The sequence below is a fragment of the Ranitomeya variabilis genome, chromosome 1 (assembly GCF_051348905.1).
Source record: "Ranitomeya variabilis isolate aRanVar5 chromosome 1, aRanVar5.hap1, whole genome shotgun sequence".
In the NCBI taxonomy this organism is placed as follows: domain Eukaryota; kingdom Metazoa; phylum Chordata; class Amphibia; order Anura; family Dendrobatidae; genus Ranitomeya; species Ranitomeya variabilis.
The window spans coordinates 1,135,499,017-1,135,519,306 of NC_135232.1; the positions used below are offsets into that span (position 1 = coordinate 1,135,499,017).

At 41.1% G+C, this 20,290-nt stretch overlaps 1 protein-coding gene across 1 annotated transcript in view; it reads left to right on the forward strand.

Annotated features, from left to right (window-relative positions):
* Nucleotides 1–18,134, forward strand: part of GFRA4 (GDNF family receptor alpha 4) — a 500,869-nt gene extending 482,735 nt beyond the window's left edge. The window contains exons 5-9 of the mRNA XM_077280305.1: nucleotides 956–1,301; nucleotides 9,288–9,397; nucleotides 13,111–13,245; nucleotides 15,555–15,712; nucleotides 17,079–18,134. Of these exons, the coding sequence (XP_077136420.1) occupies nucleotides 956–1,301; nucleotides 9,288–9,397; nucleotides 13,111–13,245; nucleotides 15,555–15,712; nucleotides 17,079–17,222 (893 nt within the window). The 3' untranslated portion in view covers nucleotides 17,223–18,134. The remainder of the gene's footprint in view (nucleotides 1–955; nucleotides 1,302–9,287; nucleotides 9,398–13,110; nucleotides 13,246–15,554; nucleotides 15,713–17,078) is intronic.
* The last annotated feature ends 2,156 nt before the right edge of the window (nucleotides 18,135–20,290 follow it).

A 20,290-nucleotide genomic window follows, 5' to 3' on the forward strand; every position in this document is an offset into this window, starting at 1 on the left:
TATATTTTGATTGATCAGACTTTTACTAATGCAGTGATACCAAATATGTGTATTTTTATTTTTTATAAATTGTTTTATTTTTAATGGGACAAGGGGGGGGGGTGATTTCAGCAGTCGCCACCCAATATGACTGTACATCGGGATCCCATACTTTTCAAATGCTTGGAAGTTAGATAAAATATCAAATATGGGAAAATCGCATCTATACAATTAAGCTGTTATTTCCTTTCTTCCTTTTGGCTGTACACTCATGATGAATTTTCGTAAATAATTGTATTCTAGTGGGAAAAAATAAAATATTTTAATGACAAATTACTAGGTACGCCTTGAAAAAAAGGGGCAGTCTATTACAAGCTTCATGTGCTCAAAAGGTGGTCACCTAGACAGGAAATCAAGTCTGTGCAATCTGGAAAGGCAGTCTACTGAAAAGCAGCTCAAACTTCATTCATGCGCTTTAATGGTGGTTATCTAGAAAGGAAGACAAGTCTGTGTCATGCGAAGAGGAAGTCTACTGCAAAGCAGTTCAAACATCATTTGCTTGTATTGTGGCTATCTAGAGAGGAAGTCAAGTCTGTGTCATGTGTAGAGGCAGTCTACTGCCAAGCAGTTAAAACATCATTTGCTTGTATGGTGGTTATCTAGAGGAAGTCAAGTCTGTGTCATGTGGAGAGGCAGTATACTGCAAAGCAGTTCAAACCTCATGTGCTTGAATGGTGGTTATCTAGAGAGGAAGTCAGGTCTGTGTCATGTGGAGAGGCAGTATACTGCAAAGCAACTTAAGTTTCATGCGCTTAAATGGTGGTTACCTTGAAAGAAAGTCACACCTGGGTTTTGTGGACCAGACGTGAAGTGCACATTTTGAGATCTTCTAATTTGACATGAGGCCGCATTACTGACGCTCTCGTAATTCATTCACTGCGCCATTTCTCAGTTTCTACGTTATCACTTTTTCCAGGGTCTGAGAATGAAGTCACACAAGTGAATCGTTGCCTTGATGCGGCAAAAGCCTGCAACGTGGACCCCACTTGCCAGAAGTTACGAACAGAGTATGTAGGCCTGTGCATACGTCCCATGCCACGGACTGACTCTTGCAACCGTTCCAAGTGTCACAAGGCCTTGAGGAAGTTTTTTGACCGAGTCCCGGCTGAGTATACCAGCGAACTGCTCTTCTGCCCTTGTGAAGACATTGCCTGTGCGGAGCGGAGGCGGCAAACCATCGTTCCGGCTTGTTCTTATGAGTCAAAAGAGAAGCCCAACTGCCTCGCCCCACTAGACGCTTGCAAGGGCGATTACATTTGTAGGTAAGCTACTTCATTCCAGAAAATGTCTTGTTCTTTGGTTCTTTGTAAATTGTTGTCTATATTGTTATACATACAGTAGTAGCAGAATGTACATCTAGTATGGGGCCCATGGAGAAAGGGTGCCAAGCTTTGTTTGGTTCAACACCTGTTGGTGAGACCCTTGTCCCCAACTGAACTACATTTTAAGCAATTGCAAATTGGGTGATTGTCCTAAATTGTATGGAAAGACCATGGAAGGGAAGATCAACACAAGGCCCTTGGGTCGTTTGTGGTCCATATTGATCTTTGTCTATCCACTACCTTCTATGTGATTCATTGAGCTTAGTTTGAGCTTTAATAAACAAGTACAAGGAGGCCTGGATGACTTCCTTGGAAAATATAGTTTTACAGGTTATGGGCACTAGATTTTGTGATGGAACGTTGATCCAGGGAACTGGTCTGATTCTGTATGTGGAGTTGGGAAAGAAATTTTCCCATAATATAGAACAAATAGCATCTGTGTCATTGGGTTTTTTGACTTCTTCTGGGTCAATTTGTTAGAGTATGGGTTAAACTTGAGGGACTTATGTCTACATTCAACCTTGAAACTATGACATTGGAAATCATCCAGTTGTCCCTTGACTGGAGCTTAGGATAAGTAGGACTGACTCAGAGGCTGTGGGCAACTTCCACTCGTGCGCTGATAGAAGCTGCTCAAATGTCCCAATGATCAGACATACCAGACCAAGGTATCTTGATGGGGACCCACCTACTGCATCATGTCATCAGTTCTTTTCTGCTTGGGCTCCTTCATAGGTAATTGACGTAGGAATCTTGTGGTCCTTTCTCAGGCCAGTACAACCTAGTGGGGCAGAACAGAGATTTACTTTGCTATCGTTGCATAAATATTTCTAAAAATAAGTTTAGATGTTCAAACAATCCATAGTTTCACTTTATGGACCTGAATACATAGATAAATACTCTACCTCATACCGCCCGATTGTACAGTATGGCCCCCAAGATAAGCTTTGTTTTTTAAGCCACCAGAGAACAGCTAATATTTTGTGAAACGTTTCAACTGGTCTTTTCCCCTGTAGTATTCAGTTGGACATACGTAGATGGACAAGGTCAACCACCAAGGGTTGTTTGCGCTGGCATATGGAGAGGGATCCCGGGCAGGGAATGCCCATAAGTCCTAGTAAGCCATATTAAAAGAGTTTCTGGTGATGAGACATCAACTTTTATCTCTTCTCTCCTATTGTTCAGTAAAACTGCATAAAACTTAAATGTAAAATCTATATATCTTTTTCTTAATATTGATAATCAGATTTATACAACTCAATAAGTACAACTCTCAGCACGTCCTGCCTGCAAAGCTACACCCCGGTCCTACAACAACAGACGTGAGCTGGAGTGAAAAGCCATGCTTTTTAATTATCACTTAGCTCCTGACATTTAATATTCTCGAGGGGATTTTAAAGGTCCTTGAGTTAAAGTCCAATAAACCCTCGACTTAGATACGCTACAAGACTCATAATGGCAACGACCATGAGTGATTGTGAGGCGAGTACTGGAGGCAGCAAGTCAATATCCATCGTGGAACATGTCATAGATCTCTTGACAGTAGATTTGAAGAGACCTAAGAGACGTAATGTAGCTATCCTTTCTTGTCCATGAGTAGCATTGACTAACACAGTACAGATGGGGGCTTATACACAGGGATGGTTGGAGTGATTGCGTGAACCTGCCGTCCTCTGGAATAGACTCGCAAAACCTTCACATTATCCACTAGAATTTTAGTGAAGAGGTTTGTGGCAGTAGCTGAACCACGCAAGCTTTGCTGCTACTGTGGTCGCGCAAAAAGGAGCATCAAACCGGCAGTGATATACAGTTCTGCCCTAACGGTGGAGATCAGACAAAGCTCTGATCTCCACCATATAACTATATTTAGGCTGCAATGGTGGAGATCAAACAAAGCTCCAATCTTCACCGTATAACCATATTTAGGCTTTAACCGTGGAGATCAGATAAAGCTCTGATCTCCGCCGTATAACCATATTTAGGCTCTAACGGTGGAGATCAAACAAAGCTCCGATCTTCACCGTATAACCATATTTAGACTTTAACCGTGGAGATCAGATAAAGCTCTGATCTCCGCTGTATAACCATATTTAGGCTCTAACGGTGGAGATGAGGCAAAGCTCCAATCTTCACCGTATAACCATATTTAAGCTCTAACAGTGGAGATCAGACAAAGCTCTGATCTCTACCATATAACCATATTTAGGCTCTAACGGAGGAGATCAGACAAAGCTTCAATCTCCACCATATAACCATATTTAGGCTCTATTGGTGGAGATCAGACAAAGCTATGGTCTCCACCATATAACCATGTTTAGGCTCTAATGTAGAAGATCAGACAAAGCTGTGATCTCCACGGTGAAGATCAAACAAAGCTCCAATCTTCACCGTATAACCATATTTAAGCTCTAACAGTGGAGATCAGACAAAGCTCTGATCTGTACCATATAACCATGTTTAGGCTCTAATGGTGGAGATCAAACAAAGCTCCAATCTCCACCATATAACCATATTTAGGCTCTAACCGTGGAGATCAGATAAAGCTCTGATCTCCAACATATAACCATATTTAGGCTCTATCGGTGGAGATCAGACAAAGCTCCAATCTCCACCATATAACCATGTTTAGGCTCTAATGGTGGAGATCAGACAAATCTCCGATCTTCACCGTGTAATCATATTTAGGCTCTAATGTTGAAGATCAGACAAAGCTCCAATCTCCAACGTATAACCATATTGAGGCTCTAATGGTGGAGATTAGACAAAAAAAAATCCCCCATTAGATAAAACAAAGACAAATAAAATAGAAAAGTCATGTAGGTTATTTTAATTTTTACAATAAATGTGTTAAAGGGAATTTGTTAGTAAGAGCAGCCTCCCTTTCCCCTCCAAAAGCTAAATCCATTGACACCTTTATACCTGCTGTCTGTTTCCTCAGTGCTGAAAAATCAGTGTTTAAATTAATATGCAAATGAGGCACTAAGTGCTCAGCGCACTTAAAGTGTAATTGTCGTTTTCATCATGTGAAAATAAAAAAAAATTGCAATCTTTCTTATCAGAGAAATCTGTTTTTTTCTCCTCCTTGGCTGTTCAGTCATTCTCAAAAGCTTCAATTTAAGGGTAAAATCTGTATTCAGTGAATTTCCCATTACTGAGATAGGAGATGATTAGTGCTCATAAAGTTCTATGAAGAACTGTAACTGTCCCTTTAGGAGAACGTCCAACAGAACATCTGTGTCTTGTCTGCCTCTAGCTCTTTCCTCCATAGAATCTTATGAGCACCAATAGTAATCTCATATCTCAGAAATAGGAAAGTGTCTTCTCTGAAAACAGATTTTACAAATTGTACTCATAAATTGAGAGATAAAGATCAATCTGGGAGGAGAAAGAAGCAGATTTCTCTGATAAGATATATTACAAAGTTGCTCATTTTCACTTATGATACCATTGATATTGAGGTAAAAAAACCCCCAAAGGTTGCAAATTACAAATAATAGCGTGAAGATCTTAAAGTTATCTTCATCAGCCTTTTTAAATCTTCTATCTGTTGCTGTATTACTGAGAAATCAGTTGTTTAATTCATAAGTCTTTAAGTGCTCTGGGTGTGACAGAGCACTTCCCAAGCCACTGCCTCCTAAGGTTGTTTGCCCGTCACGCACCAGCCATTTTGGTTTGATTATCAGCTCATAATCCGATTACTTAACATCCTCTAAGCTCATATAGACAATGAGTTATTAATTTAACTAAAAAGGTTAGTGCTAGTTGAGGAAAAGACCTCGGGAGGCAGAGGCTCGGGAAGTGCTCTGTCACACCCAGAGCACTTAAAGTCTTATGAATTAAACAACTGATTTCTCGGGAATGCAGCAACAGATAGACAATTTAAAGAGGTTGATGAAGTTAACTTTAAGATCTGCATGCTCTTATTTGCAATTTGGTACAGTACAGACCAAAAGTTTGGACACACCTTCTCATTTAAAGATTTTTCTGTATTTTCATGACTATGAAAATTGTACATTCACACTGAAGGCATCAAAACTATGAATTAACACATGTGGAATTATATACTTAACAAAAAAGTGTGAAACAGCTGAAATTATGTCTTACATTCTAGGTTCTTCAAAGTAGCCACCTTTTGCTTTGATGACTGCTTTGCACACTCTTGGCATTCTCTTGATGAGCTTCAAGAGGTAGTCACCGGGAATGGTTTTCACTTCACAGGTGTGCCCTGTCATGTTTAATAAGTGGGATTTCTTGCCTTATAAATGGGGTTGGGACCATCAGTTGTGTTGTGCAGAAGTCTGGTGGATACACAGCTGATAGTCCTACTGAATAGACTGTTAGAATTTGTATTATGGCAAGAAAAAAGCAGCTAAGTAAAGAAAAATGAGTGGCCATGATTGCTTTAAGAAATGAAGGTCAGTCAGTCCGAAAAATTGAGAAAACTTTGAAAGTGTCCCCAAGTGCAGTGGCAAAAACCATCAAGCGCTACAAAGAAACTGGCTCACATGAGGACCGCCCCAGGAAAGGAAGACCAAGAGTCACCTCTGCTTCTGAGGATAAGTTTATCCGAGTCACCAGCCTCAGAAATCGCAGGTTAACAGCAGCTCAGATTAGAGACCAGGTCAATGCCACACAGAGTTCTAGCAGCAGACACATCTCTACAACAACTGTTAAGAGGAGACTTTGTGCAGCAGGCCTTCATGGTAAAATAGCTGCTAGGAAACCACTGCTAAGGACAGGCAACAAGCAGAAGAGACTTGTCTGGGCTAAAGAACACAAGGAATGGACATTAGACCAGTGGAAATCTGTGCTTTGGTCTGATGAGTCCAAATGTGAGATCTTTGGTTCCAACCACCGTGTCTTTGTGCGACGCAGAAAAGGTGAACGGATGGACTCTACATGCCTGGTTCCCACCGTGAAGCATGTAGGAGGAGGTGTGATGGTGCGGGGGTGCTTTGCTGGTGACACTGTTGGGGATTTATTAAAAATTGAAGGCATACTGACCCAGCATGGCTACCACAGCATCTTGCAGCGGCATGCTATTCCATCAAGTTTGCGTTTAGTTGGACCATCATTTATTTTTCAACAGGACAATGACCCCAAACCCACCTCCAGGCTGTGTAAGGGCTATTTGACCAAGAAGGAGAGTGATGAGGTGCTACGCCAGATGACCTGGCCTCCACAGTCACCAGACCTGAACCCAATCGAGATGGTTTGGGGTGAGCTGAACCGCAGAGTGAAGGCAAAAGGTCCAACAAGTGCTAAGCATCTCTGGGAACTCCTTCAAGATTGTTGGAAGACCATTCCCGGTGACTACCACTTGAAGCTCATCAAGAGAATGCCAAGAGTGTGCAAAGCAGTCATCAAAGCAAAAGGTGGCTACTTTGAAGAACCTAGAATATAAGACATAATTTCAGTTGTTTCACACTTTTTTGTTAAGTATATAATTCCACATGTGTTAATTCATAGTTTTGATGCCTTCAGAGTGAATGTACAATTTTCATAGTCATGAAAATACAGAAAAATCTTTAAATGAGAAGGTGTGTCCAAACTTTTGGTCTGTACTGTAGGTAAGTTGATCTTTCTGACAGATATTGATTAAGTATAACTCCCATGACATAATCAAAAGATGATAAACAACATCGCTTGAGCAGTTAATCAACCCTTCCCTATCATGACCATTTTCCAATTTTGCGTTTTTGTTTTTTCCTCCGTTAAACGCCGCCATATGATTTTTTTTTTATGAATGATGAGTTGTAGTTTTGAGTTACACTATTCATTTTTTATCATACATTGTACTGAAAAACAGGATAAAAATGCCAAGTATGGTGAGATGTTCATAAAAACGCTATTCTGATGTTGTTTTTTGGGTTTTGTTTTTATGGCATTCATTCTGCAGTAAAAATGACCTGGACGATTGCAGCGATACCAAACTTTTGTTTTATGTTTTAGTGGTGAAAAAAAATGTAGACAATTTTATTTGTGTCGCCAGACTCGTAACTTTTTTTATTTTTCCATAAATAGAGGTGTATGGTGGCTTGTTTATTTTTCGTGGCGTACTGTTTTTTATAGGATGCGAGATTACTTCAATTCATGGGTTTTGATTTTTGTTTTCTTTCCGGAATTTACCATACATGTTAATTAAGTTTATAATGTTGTAGATTTTTCTTTTCTTTTTTTTTTTAATTTCTAAAAGGAGGAAGATTCATAGTTAATTAGGACGGTAGAACGTTCCGAGGGTCACATTATCCGATTGCTCCAGTTTGCCCCAGTCTAATGGCATAGGAGATACATGCCTCTATTGTCTGATAGGCGGGGGTTCTACTTCAGGGACTCCCATCAGAAGAATTGGGGTCTCCTCCTTCCTTGGCTCTCATCTCTGTCCATTGTAGTCTACAGGAGCTATGAAAATATATGGAAAGCTTATTTGTGCATGGAATTACCTCAGGAAGAGACAGAATGATATACGGCCCCGTGCCCCAGGCCAGTCACAGCTTCAGAGCCTGTTCCAGGTTCATGTCGGCACTTGGACCCCTCTTTACTTTCCATTTTACTGCCTCAATTTTTAATAGCTATAACGTTTGTTTTTTTTTGTCGGTCACTTGATTTGTAGGAGTAATTTTTGAGCTCTCTTTCTATTCAGCTTTTCAGGGGAAGCAAAGTGACCATGAAACAGCAATGCTTTTTTCTCTTTTTTCCATGTTGGCAGTCATTGTATTTAGATATTTTAGTAGTTCAGACTGTCACTCATGAAGTATTTTATTTTTTTAATAATGTTTTTACATTTTTTTTCCTGTCTTTGTCTTGGGATCTTGCACCGGTGATCACTTGTACAATACACTGCAATACTGCAGGCTGAACCTCATGGGTGTTCAAACATGGCAGACATGGGGTTCTTCAGTAGGCCTCCAAGATGCCATAGCAGCAGTCATGTTGTGATAGGAGTCCAATGGACATCATAAGGGATATCTCCCCCTTCCTTTAGCGCCTCTTAGAGGCCATTGACATGAACGACAGCAGCATCTAAGAGCTCTGATTGCGGCAGGTTAACCTATCATCATGCATAGCGTTTAGACTCAGGTGTCGGCTGTACGGCACAGTCGGCACCCTGCGCTGTATGGAGCTGCTTAGTTCACTGCCCACATGATGTCTACGCCAAATGCAGATTCATTTGTATCATCTCTACCTCATAAAACAGCCATAGGATGTATCGCAGCATGACTAAACGCCCATGGACTCTTGGAGAGCTGGGATGGCGGCCATATTGTGGTCATATATCGCTAGAGAAGCAGCTGACTGGAATCTTTTATAAATTTGAGCGGACCACATTCATTTTGTTCATTTTTGAGGAGATGTATTTTTATGACACGGTGGTCGACGTTGTGCATCTGCTATTACAGCCCAGGCCGTGGTTTATGTATGGCGCCTGGCTGGATCTATATATCAGCACCACGCTCTATAAATACAGCATCGCGTTTAGGATGTGTCTTTGGGGCCGACATTACTCTACAGAACAAGACGTGTGAGGATGACAGACGTCCGGCCTGGCTGCTGACGATTTATGAAACCGTGTAAAAGCACAACCATCTTAATTACCCATAGCAACCAATCACAGCGCAGCTTTCATTTCATCAGACCTGTTTAATAAATGAAAGCTGGGCTCTGATTGGGTGCCATGGGTGACCAAAATAGTTTTTCTTTTTAGACGGTTTTGATAAACAAGGCCCAAATATTTTTATATGTTTTTGGTTCCTTGGACCAGGATTTCCAAGTTAACTTTTTATTTTTTCTGGACACATTATCAAAAAATCACGGACAGATAATATTTTTATTGACACATTGGGAAAGCAATAATAAATCTTTATGACTATAAGTAATAAATGTTTACAGCCCATAATTCTGATAATTCTTATTTTCTCCATTCAGATCCCGGTTAGCTGCCTTCCAACTGGACTGCCAGCCCTCCGCGCAGTCTGTGACCGGATGTGCGCGGGAGAACCACGCCGCTTGTTTGATGGCGTACACGGGGATTATAGGTAACGTGTCATTCCATGCTTATAGACGGACTAGATGGTGGCCCGATTCTAACGCATCGGGTATTCTAGAATATGCATGTCCACGTAGTATATTGGCCAGCCACGTAGTATATTGGCCAGCCACGTAGTATATTGGCCAGCCACGTAGTATTTTGCCCAACCACGTAGTATATTGCCCAGCCACGTAGTATATTGCCCAGTTACGTAGTATATTGCCCAGTGACGTAGTATATTGGCCAGCCACGTAGTATATTGCCCAGTTACGTAGTTACGTAGTATATTGCCCAGTGAAGTAGTATACAGCACAGAGCCACATAGTATATTGCACAGCAACGTAGTATACAGCACAGAGCCACATAGTATATTGCACAGCGACGTAGTATACAGCACAGAGCCACATAGTATATTGCCCAGCCACGTAGTATATTGGCCAGTCACGTAGTATATTGCCCAGCCACGTATGTCACAGGTTAAAAAATAAAAAATAAACATATACTCACCTTCCGAGGGCCCCTTGTAGTTCTGTCGCCTGTGTGCGGTGCAGGCGGCAGCTTCCGGTCCCAGGGTGTGATGACGTCGCGGTCACATGACCGTCACATCATGGCAGGTCCTTCTTGCGCAGGTGCGCAGGACCTGTGATGACGTCGCGGTCACATGACCGTGACGTCATGGAAGGTCCTTCTCGCATACGATCCTTGCCACCAGAACCTGCCGCTTGCATGGAGTGGTCACCGGAGCGTTGCGGGAAAGGCGAGTATATAATGATTTTTTATTTTTTTTATTATTTTTAACATTAGATGTTTTTACTATTGAAGCTGCATAGGCAGCCTCAATAGTAAAAACTTGGTCACACAGGGTTAATAGCGGCAGTAACGGAGTGAGTTACCCGCGGCATAATTCAGTCCATTACCGCTGGCATTAACCCTGTGTGAGCGGTGACTGCAGGGAGTATGGAGCGGGCGCCGGGCACTGACGGCAGGGACTAATCGGACTGTGGCTGTCGCTGATTGGTCGCGGCAGCCATGACAGCCAGCTGGCGAGACCAATCAGCGACTTGGATTCCATGACAGACAGAGGCCGCGACCAATGAATATCCATGACAGACAGACAGAAGGACAGATGGAAGTACCCCTTAGACAATTATATATTATATATAGATGGATAAGGAGAAACATCAACTTCCTGAATAATTATCAAAATTTATCACACATAAATTGTGAACTCTAATACGTCAGCCCAGGAGGGCTCCTAAGATGTCCACTTTTGGGTGCGATTTTGCTTGCCACATTTTGCTAGAGATGGGTAGGAATACACAAACTTCCAACTTTAAAACTTTTTTTTAAAAACATTCACAGAGAATGTATGATTTCAGCTGTGAAGCATAACTGTGCCCTGTCCACGTTCCCATTGTATGTGCGTTTGGACAGTTCGGCCTTGGCAAATCTCCCGGGTGGCAGAGAATCCTTCCTCAATGCTACGAGGATGGCACGTTGACGTGACATAGCACCAAGATGGGCGCCTAGTTTGCCCCTGCTGTGGGTTTCATCTTTCTTTAATGACCACTGCTGTATTTCAGCCTAGTTTTCTCATCATGCAGCTCCATAGGATAAACTTTCACTACTTGTTCGGGACTAGAAGATGTCAAGTAGGTGACTCGATGCTCACCACACTGAGAATCACCTGCAGGATGGATGTGTCTGAGCTAATAATCTACTCTGATACGAGCGGCCCATTAGTCCAACCCCAGGCCGGAAACAACGGCTGCTGTCAGACTCGGCCCTGGCACTAGTGGTGCACGCAGTTTGAGGCGATGCATGAATTACTTAGACCCTGTTGAATGTAATGAGGTATTCGGTGCTGATTTCCAGTAGATGTTGAGGGACAAGCTTGAACCTTATTTTTTATAGCTTAGGAAAAAAAAGATAATAAGGAAATATATGATGACACAGTACTGCTACAAAATTATCATTGTATCTGACACATCCTCATCCAGGGGGTAAGAGAGAGGATTTTTTTTATGGTCTCTAAAAGAATACCGAAGATCTTGATTTGTGTTTCAAGAAGGAGAAAAAAAGCGCAATAGGATCTTATCCCTCAGACTAAGGATAGTATATTTCAATAAAACGGCTCACCTTGTTGATGAGAAACACACGCTCAGATTGTCGGCTGCTGCAGATCCACGGGACGGTAACCGGCCATATATTAAAATGTATTGGAGGTGTGTGGACATTTTCTGCGCAAAGCTTGATGAGGTAGTAATGGTGGTTTATTCAACGCGTTTCCGGTGTCTCAATGACCCCTTCTTCAGGAAATGTCACACAAGATCTTGATTTGTGTGACCAGTTGGTCATACTGACCACTACTATCCGAGCCTGTTCTGGACTGATCATGTTCTCCAACATAAAAACATCTGCTTTTCCACAAAAATCCAAAATATGTCTACCATTTCTCATCCTCTCTCCTAAATACTGGTATAACATTCTCCAAACATGTAGTACAATTCAATCATCAACTCTGCTGCTTGGTTCCTCTTGATCTTCTCAATTCTTCACTTTTTTCTCCTATTTCTCCAACTTATCTTTTCCAATTTTTCAACACATCCTCTTGTTCCTCCATCTACCCCTTGCTTTCTTCACTTTTCTGGTTTCTCCACTTCTGTCCTCATTTCTGCAGTTCTCCTTTTCATTAGTTCTCCTTTTAGTTCTCCTGTGTCTCTTCTCTTTACTCTATTTCCATTTTCCTTTCATTCCTGGATATTTCTTCAGGTTCCTTCACTTTTCTTCAATTTCTCCTTTCTTTGTATGTCTTCCCCCTCTTCTCTTCCCTCCATTTCTCCTGTCCTTATTCAGTTTCTCCTCTAATTCCTCCACACCTCTTCTCATTCCTTTATTTATCCTCTTGTTTCTCAACTTCTCTCTCTCCTTCACCTCTTGTCTTATTTTCCACGTCAACTCTTTTTCTTCCACTTCTCCTCATTACTTTACTTTTCCTTTGCTTCTTCTCTGTAGTTCCCCTATTTTTCCTCTCATTCCTTCACTTCTCAGTTCTTCAGTTACCCTCTCATTTCTCCACTTCGCTCTTTCACTTTTGTAATTGTTCTTAACTTTCTCTTCAGTTAACTAAATTACTCCTATCCTATCATTCTTCCCCCTTTTTTTTCATTTCTTCACCAATCCTCTACCTTTCCTTGGTTTCCTTCTACTCTTCCATTTTCCCTCTCAATCCTACATCTCTTCTCTCTTTCCTCTATGTCACCTCTCACTTTTTTACCTTTCCCCTTGTTACTCCATTTCTCCTCTACTTCCACCACTTCTCCGCTCATTCTTCCACCTGTAGTGTCCCTTTTTCACTTCCCACTCATTCCTCTACACCTCCTCTCATTCCTCTTCTCTTCTGCTTCCTCTTTCACTCCACTCCTCTTGTTTCAACACTTCCAATGTACATTTACTTCTTAAATGACAGGTGAAAGTGTCTGTTCACTGGTGGGCTCACTGGCAGTTTGAATGGATCATTGGCCATGGTGACTCCACTCATTTTATGAGGAATTGACAAAGATACTGGAGCACTGTACTCCGCTATATCTACCAGTCCTATAGAGAGTGAATGATGTAGTATCTCTTGTAGTAACACTATATAGTATGTGTTATGCTTAGCATACGTAATGTCACAATATTGTACTCATCAGTTTTCCTTGTCTGTAAATGTATTTACAGGTAGTCCTATCACACCCAACTATGTGGACAACTCATCTTCAAGTGTGGCCCCCTGGTGCACATGTAACACAAGTGGAAACCGGCAGGAGGAGTGTGAGAACTTCCTACACTTCTTCACAAATAACATCTGTCTACGTAAGTTTCCAGAAAAGTTCCAGATGTCTAGTCAAGGGGGTTTTAATATGAGGTTCTCAACAATCAGCTTCCTTTATCTTAGCAAATGTAAGTAAATCAAGGTTGGAGTTGTACTAAGTATTGGAACAACACAATAAAATTGAGAAAAAAAGGCAAATTGGACATAATTTGACACAAAACTACCAAAATGTGCCAGACAAAATTGTTGCCATTTTTCCAAAATTGTGGGTAAACCACTTTGTTTCAAGCATGTGATGCTCATTCACACTCACCTGTGGCAAGTAACAGGTGTGGGTAATATGAGAATCACACCTGAAACCAGATAAAACGAAGATATGTTGACTCAATCTTTGCATTGTGGGTCTGTGTGTGCCACACTAAGCATGGAGAACAGAAAGAGGAGAAGACAAGTGTCAGAAGACTTGAGAACCAAAATTGTTAAACAAGATTAATAATCTCCAGAGATCTTGATATTTCTTTGTCCACAGTGAGCAACACAATCAAGAAGTTTACAACCCATGGCACTGTAGCCAATCTCCCTGGATGTGGACGATAGAGAAAAAAGTTGATGAAAAGTTGCAATGCAAGATAGTCCAGATGGTGGATAAGCGCCCCAATCAAGTTCTAAAGAAATTCAAGCTATCCTGCAGGCTCAGGGTGTATCAGTGTCAGCGCAAACTATCCATTAACATTTGAATGAAGTGAAACACTATGGCAGGAAACCAAGGAGGACCCCACTGCTGACATAGAGGCATAAAAAAGCTAGGCTGCAGTTTGCCAAAATGCATATCAGCAAGCCAAAAGTGTTCTGGAAAAGCGTCTTGGACAAAAGAGACCAAGATAGAGCTTTATGGTAAAGCACATCATTCTACTGTCTACTAAAGAGAATGAGGCCTGCAACAAAAAGAAAACAGCACCTACAGTCAAATATGGTGGAGGTTCAAAGATGTTTTTTGGATTGTTTTGCTGCCTCTGGCACTGGGTACCTTGACTGTGTGCAAGGCATAATGAAATCTGAAGATTACCCAAGAATTTTGGGTTGCAATGTAGTGCCCAGTGTCAGAAAGCTAGGTTTGTGTCCTTTGTCATGGGATTTCTAGCAGGACACTGGCGCCAAACATATTTAAACAAGCACCCAGAAATGGATGGAAACAAAGCGCTGAGGAGGTCTTGAGTGGCAGCAATCAGTCCGGATCTAAATCCCATTGAGCACCTGTGGAGAGATCTTAAAATTGCTAATGGGAGAAGTCGCTTGTTGATGGTTATAGAGAGCGATTGATTGTAGTTATTTATTCCAAAGGGGCTGATCAAGTATTAAGTTGAGGGTGGCAGCAATTTTTTCTAGCCCATTTTGGGGGCTTTTGTGTGAAATTATGTCCAATTAGCCTTTTTTCCCCTCAATTTTTTTTGTGTTGTTCCAATACACACAAAGGGAATAAACATGTGTGGAACAATTTAAGGGGTGCCAACAGTCTTGTCCATGACTATATGTCTATATACTGTATATACTATATACCAAAAAGTGCAGCAGCACATTGTGTGCGGCAAGTTTTGTAGTTATGTACAAACATTGAATAAATGAAATATAAAGCCATAGAGAATATACTTATAAAATTAATGTGCTTGGTCAATATGTATGAGCCCACCAGCTACAACAAGGCGAACTTTCTTCTGATGGGTTCCTAGCCTTTTTTTTTTTATCAGACTTACTTCTGCCGGGCCAGAAGCCTATAAAAATAAAGGGCTGGTAGGATACGGCTCTAGCTAAAAACAACCTTATGCGAGAAGAGCTGTGCTAACTAAGGAGACAATCACTATCCTCAGATGTGCGTCTAATAAAAAATAAAAGTTTGGGTCCAATCAAAGAAAGGTCGCCCCGTTGTGGCTGGTGGGCAAACGTATTGATTTGATAGTCTGGAAAGTTTGATAAAACTTTGGTGAGCTCAGACATTAGATGGGGCAGCAGCTGTGTGGAGGTCTCCGCACTCCAGGTCTGTTTGGAGAAGGTAATGATGAATGTTCTGCATTTGCCTTTTTGATTCAATTATTGGCCTCTTTATTGACTTGGGCAATCATCGCCGGTGAGCCGCTCAATCCACCGCCGCAGCTGAACATCTGATCTCGCATAAAACTGATTTCCCTACGAGCTGGCTAATGACGGCTCAGAATAAAACACTGGCTCGTATCGCTTCGGCTGGGAGCTGCGTTCGTTTTTTGTGGAGTATGTTATTCTGTATAGAGTTGTAACTTTTGTAGCTTGTTGTACCGGTAAATCGATTATGACTTTTTAACTTGTTTTTGCTTCATAGAAAACTCTATTCATGCTTTTGGCAATGGAACTAATCTAAATCTGGCATTAAATCCGTCCATGGCCTCTACAACCCCTGGGCATAAGGAGGAAAAATATGCCAATGCCTCTATCCCTGCAGTAAAGGAAAGTGTCAATGTCTACGTCCAGCCCACAAAGGTAAGAGGATGGGTGTAAGACTCCATAGGATTAGTGGTGGATTTATATATCTCGAATGCATTTAAAGTAAAACAGGCAACTTAAATAAATAGTTTTCATCACCTATAGTTTTGTGTATACAGCTCCAATGCGCAGAAATGTGTCTCCGTGGTAACAAGCAACAAAAACTCTGAACCCACAGTCACATGTGGTTTGTCTCCCTCTACTCTCTTTTCTTGGTATCCAGTTGAAGAGAGGACGGGAGAAGTGATTATCACGTCAGACTATATCCAGGATTACTATGGAGACATATAAAGATCTGTGTAGGAGATGTAGCAAAAAAAAGGGGCATTTTTTAATCAAAACTAATTGAATAGTTGTTCCATTTTATATTCCTTTAATTTTACTTGCAAAAGTAGATTCTATAAGACATGACTGCAGGATCTGACAACACCAGTTTTGTTTGTAGTCTGTTACCATGGAGACACATAACAGAAGCATGGAATTTGAGTCAAAACCATTGGTTTTTTTTTTTTCTTATTTTTTACTTTATTGCAAGAGATCACATTCCTAATGGCTGTAAGTATGCAAACCCCTCTGGACCATCCTATCCTAGATTATTGGTGTCCTGGCCCATGGTATCCATGAAGGCTATTCCAGAAGATACCATTGAGAGAAACGGGCTGACATACATTTATCCTACATTTACCCAACCATTTAAAGTTTACATATGGACCCCGGGTGGTAAAAAAAAATAATACCACAAGCTCACCTATTGATTCCCTTCCCATCTTCTGTCCTTTTCAATCGTGGTCAGCTTGCGACTGCTGCAGCCAATCATTGGCTGCAGCTGTCAATTGGCAGGGGATCGATAAGTATGGGCTTTTTCTTATTTATGTAAACTTAAAGAGGTAGAAAACCCTCCTATACATATATTATGTTCCAATTGAATAGGGACCCATGTACGTGACTCTTCAAAGAGCGGGGGCCCAATCAGGAGACTCACTCCTCCTATAGGTCTATATTGGTTAAAATGGCGTAGGAAAAGCATGTGTCAAGTTGGGATAACATATTAAAGATAAGTATTTTTATGTTGTTAAACCCTACCAGAATAGAGAAGTCCCTTGACAGTAATCTGATCATAAAGTGTCCTCCTGATGGGACCCATCAGTGTTTCCTGATAAAGTATTTAAATATGTTTTTTTCCACTATTGGACAACCATTTCAATCAAAGTTTGGGTCTACGACCAAAACCAATATCCAAGAAGAAACACCTTTTCTAAAAGATTTTCATTCTGGCCCTTTAAAAAAGTCACAAAGTAGTTTGTATTACTATTATTATTAGTAGTAGCACTATGGTTAATAATTAAAAAATGTTTTCCCTAAGGTTTCAAAGGAGGAACCCTTCCTGGTAGGATCCAACGAAATCAAGTCTGAAGTCTTCAATTCTCTCGGCCCATCTTCCAGTTCCCAGTTGATCGGTGGTGGATGTTCCTTGCTCTTCACTCTATTTTTTCAAATCTTTATCTGAAAACGTTTGAGAGTGTCTCATTTTACACTAAAAGCAAAAAACGAGAAAAAAAAAAAAACAGAAAACAAATTTCTGGGAGAAAAACAAAACTGTGTCTTCTCTATTTTTTTATGTTAGTTCATGGTAATCTTAAAAGTCCTTCTTTTCTTTTATCGTCTTTTGAAATAATAAGGAAACGTCTTTTTGAGTCTCGGACTTGATTTTCAGACAGTTTTTGGAAGGCCGGGTGGCAGTCCCCTGGACTCGTCTGGAATATTGGCGAAGTCTTGGTGCCAGCTGTGCCTGTGGGGTCCCAAGGAGCATCTAAGATAATGCACAAATGTCTACTGGGACTCGACAGAGCACAAGGACAAGATTTTTGATGAACGTAACTTCGGGTGAATTACAAAAAAACTTTTTTTGGATGAAATTGTTGAGATGATGTTCCTAAATCCTATAATACGCAGGAGAAAAGAAAAGTATATAAAAGATTGGGAAACTGTATTCTGCATTATATGGCCTCTTATTTTCTACATTCTTGATGCTGGTAGGGGTGAAGATGTGTAAATATCATGGATGGATTCATCTCTTGAAGGACAACGTCATACCATGAAGGACATGGCTCTCCTAAGTTGGTGTCCCCTCCCAAGCATCTGAAGTGCTTGTATTCCTCAACAGGTCATCGAACCTTTTCTTGACGTCTGTCTGAGACAATTTCTACAAGATGAGATATAATTTAGCTTTCACGATATATTGCAAATTTGCTTCATCTTAAGTCAACAGAGTTTTATTTTATCATAACTAAGTTACCCCTCATCTGCTCCCCCAAACTATTTTTTTTCCTTTAAAAACTGAAGATCTCATGAATAAAATTTTTAATTTTCTTTTTTTCCCTTTTTTTTTTGGAAAGTAGCATTAAATTGTACTATACAACTCCAAGTGTCAACGTTGTCTTTAATTTTAGTTGTCTGCTTGATATGCTTGGGTGTGTAGTTTGTTTGGATTTCGATTTTCTCTTTGTTTTTGTTTGTTTTTCTCGTCATTGCACCAAATTATACTCCAATTTTACATTGGCTTTACTGTAAACCTTGAGAAGGTGGCTGAAGGTGGTCATGATGCTAAATGTAAGTGTTTGGGTTCATCGGGTTCAACTGAACTTAAGTCCAAAGTTTGGTGTGGGTACCAGAACTCTGGGATTCAAAACTTCAATCTGAACCCGAACCCCATAGAAATCAATGGGGACTCAAATTTTGGTGCTGTAAAATGATCGTAGAAAAGGCTAAGGAGCTGCCAAAAAAGCAGAGTGCCCCCACAGAATCAATCTCCCTCTCCATCCGTCTCTCCCTCTTTCTCGGGAGAATTCCGTGTTCGGAGTTCAGCTGTAGACACCTAGTTTGGATTCGCTCATCTCTAGTAGCCAAGGCGGCCGACATATTCCTTTTCAAATCTGTTGTTTTTGGGGAGATTTGAGGGAAATTGACAGCAATTACCATCGGATAATCAACTGTAAATGAAAAGAAGGGGTCAAAGTAAAAAAAAATGCAGAAAATTTTTATAAATAAGTCAAAATAGCAATGAAGAAGAAAGAAAATTCTCATGTATTGGCGATTTCACCCACAACTTACCACCGTCATGAGCAGTTCTCTAGAATTGATCCAGGCATAAATGGTAGCGGAAGTGATCCACACACGAAAAGGATGAGGTGGTGTAAGAGTAGCTCCTCTATCCTGGAAGGAACACAAAGCAACCATTGGTGTGTTGATAGGAAAAGCCTCAAGAGTAAGTAATCGAGCTGATGGACACTTACCAATATAACAATGTTGGAAAACACTAGAAAACTGTCGAAGAAAAGCATCAAGGGAGGCACCAGAGCATGACCCTAAATTATCCACTAGATAGAGAAGTTTTGATAGTTGCTAATTGAGTAAAGGCTCAACTGAACACCAGAACCAACGGGAAGCAATCGACAAGCTCCATAGTATTCTTTCATTACTTTCTTTAATTAATCAGTTTCAGACTTGCAGAGGGTTCCTTGATGCCAAACCTGAGATCCTAACAAAGAAACCTTATCAGTCAATCTCTGCTCAACGACTGACATAGGAGATGTTCATACTATATGTGGCCGAACAATGTTTGCTATATGAATTGAAGCCTGGCAACAATTTCAAGCATATTGCAATGTTGTATTAAATTTGTATTCTGAGAAATTGGAGTTCTTAAATGGGTTCTCTGGAAATAATAATAAAATTAATTAAGAAATTGTCTTCATAAATAAATCCCTAAATACTTTTAATCACTAAATCACAACTGCATTGTCTATATAATCACTATAGGATTAAAATGTCGACAGTAAAGGTACCTTCACACGAAGCGACGCTGCAGCGATAGCGACAACGATGCCGATCGCTGCAGCGTCGCTGTTTGATCGCTGGAGAGCTGTCACACAGACCGCTCTCCAGCGACTAACGATGCCGAGGTCCCCGGGTAACCAGGGTAACCATCGGGTTGCTAAGCGCAGGGCCGCGCTTAGTAACCCGATGTTTACCCTGGTTACCAGCGTAAAAGTAAAAAAAACAAACAGTACATACTCACCTGCACGTCCCCCAGCGTCTGCTTCCTGACACTGACTGAGCTCCGGCCCTAACAGCACAGCGGTGACGTCACCGCTGTGCTTTCACTTTCACTTTAGGGCCGGCGCTCAGTAAGTGTCAGGAAGCAGACGCTGGGGGACGCGCAGGTGAGCATGTACTGTTTTTTTTTTTTACTTTTACGCTGGTAACCAGGGTAAACATCGGGTTACTAAGCGCGGGCCTTCGCTTGGTAACATACCTCCCAACTTTTGAAGATGGGAAAGAGGGACAAAGTTAGCGGCGCGCGAAGCGCGCCGCGGCAAATTTTAGGCCACGCCTCTGACCACACCCATTCATAATTAGTCACACCCATATCCACGTCCCAACTACACCCATTTAGCACTGCTGATCACACTGTTTCATATACAATAGTTATAAACAAAAAAATATGGCCACACAGTGCTCCATACTGTATAATGACCGCACATGACGCTCCATACTGTATAATGGCCACACATG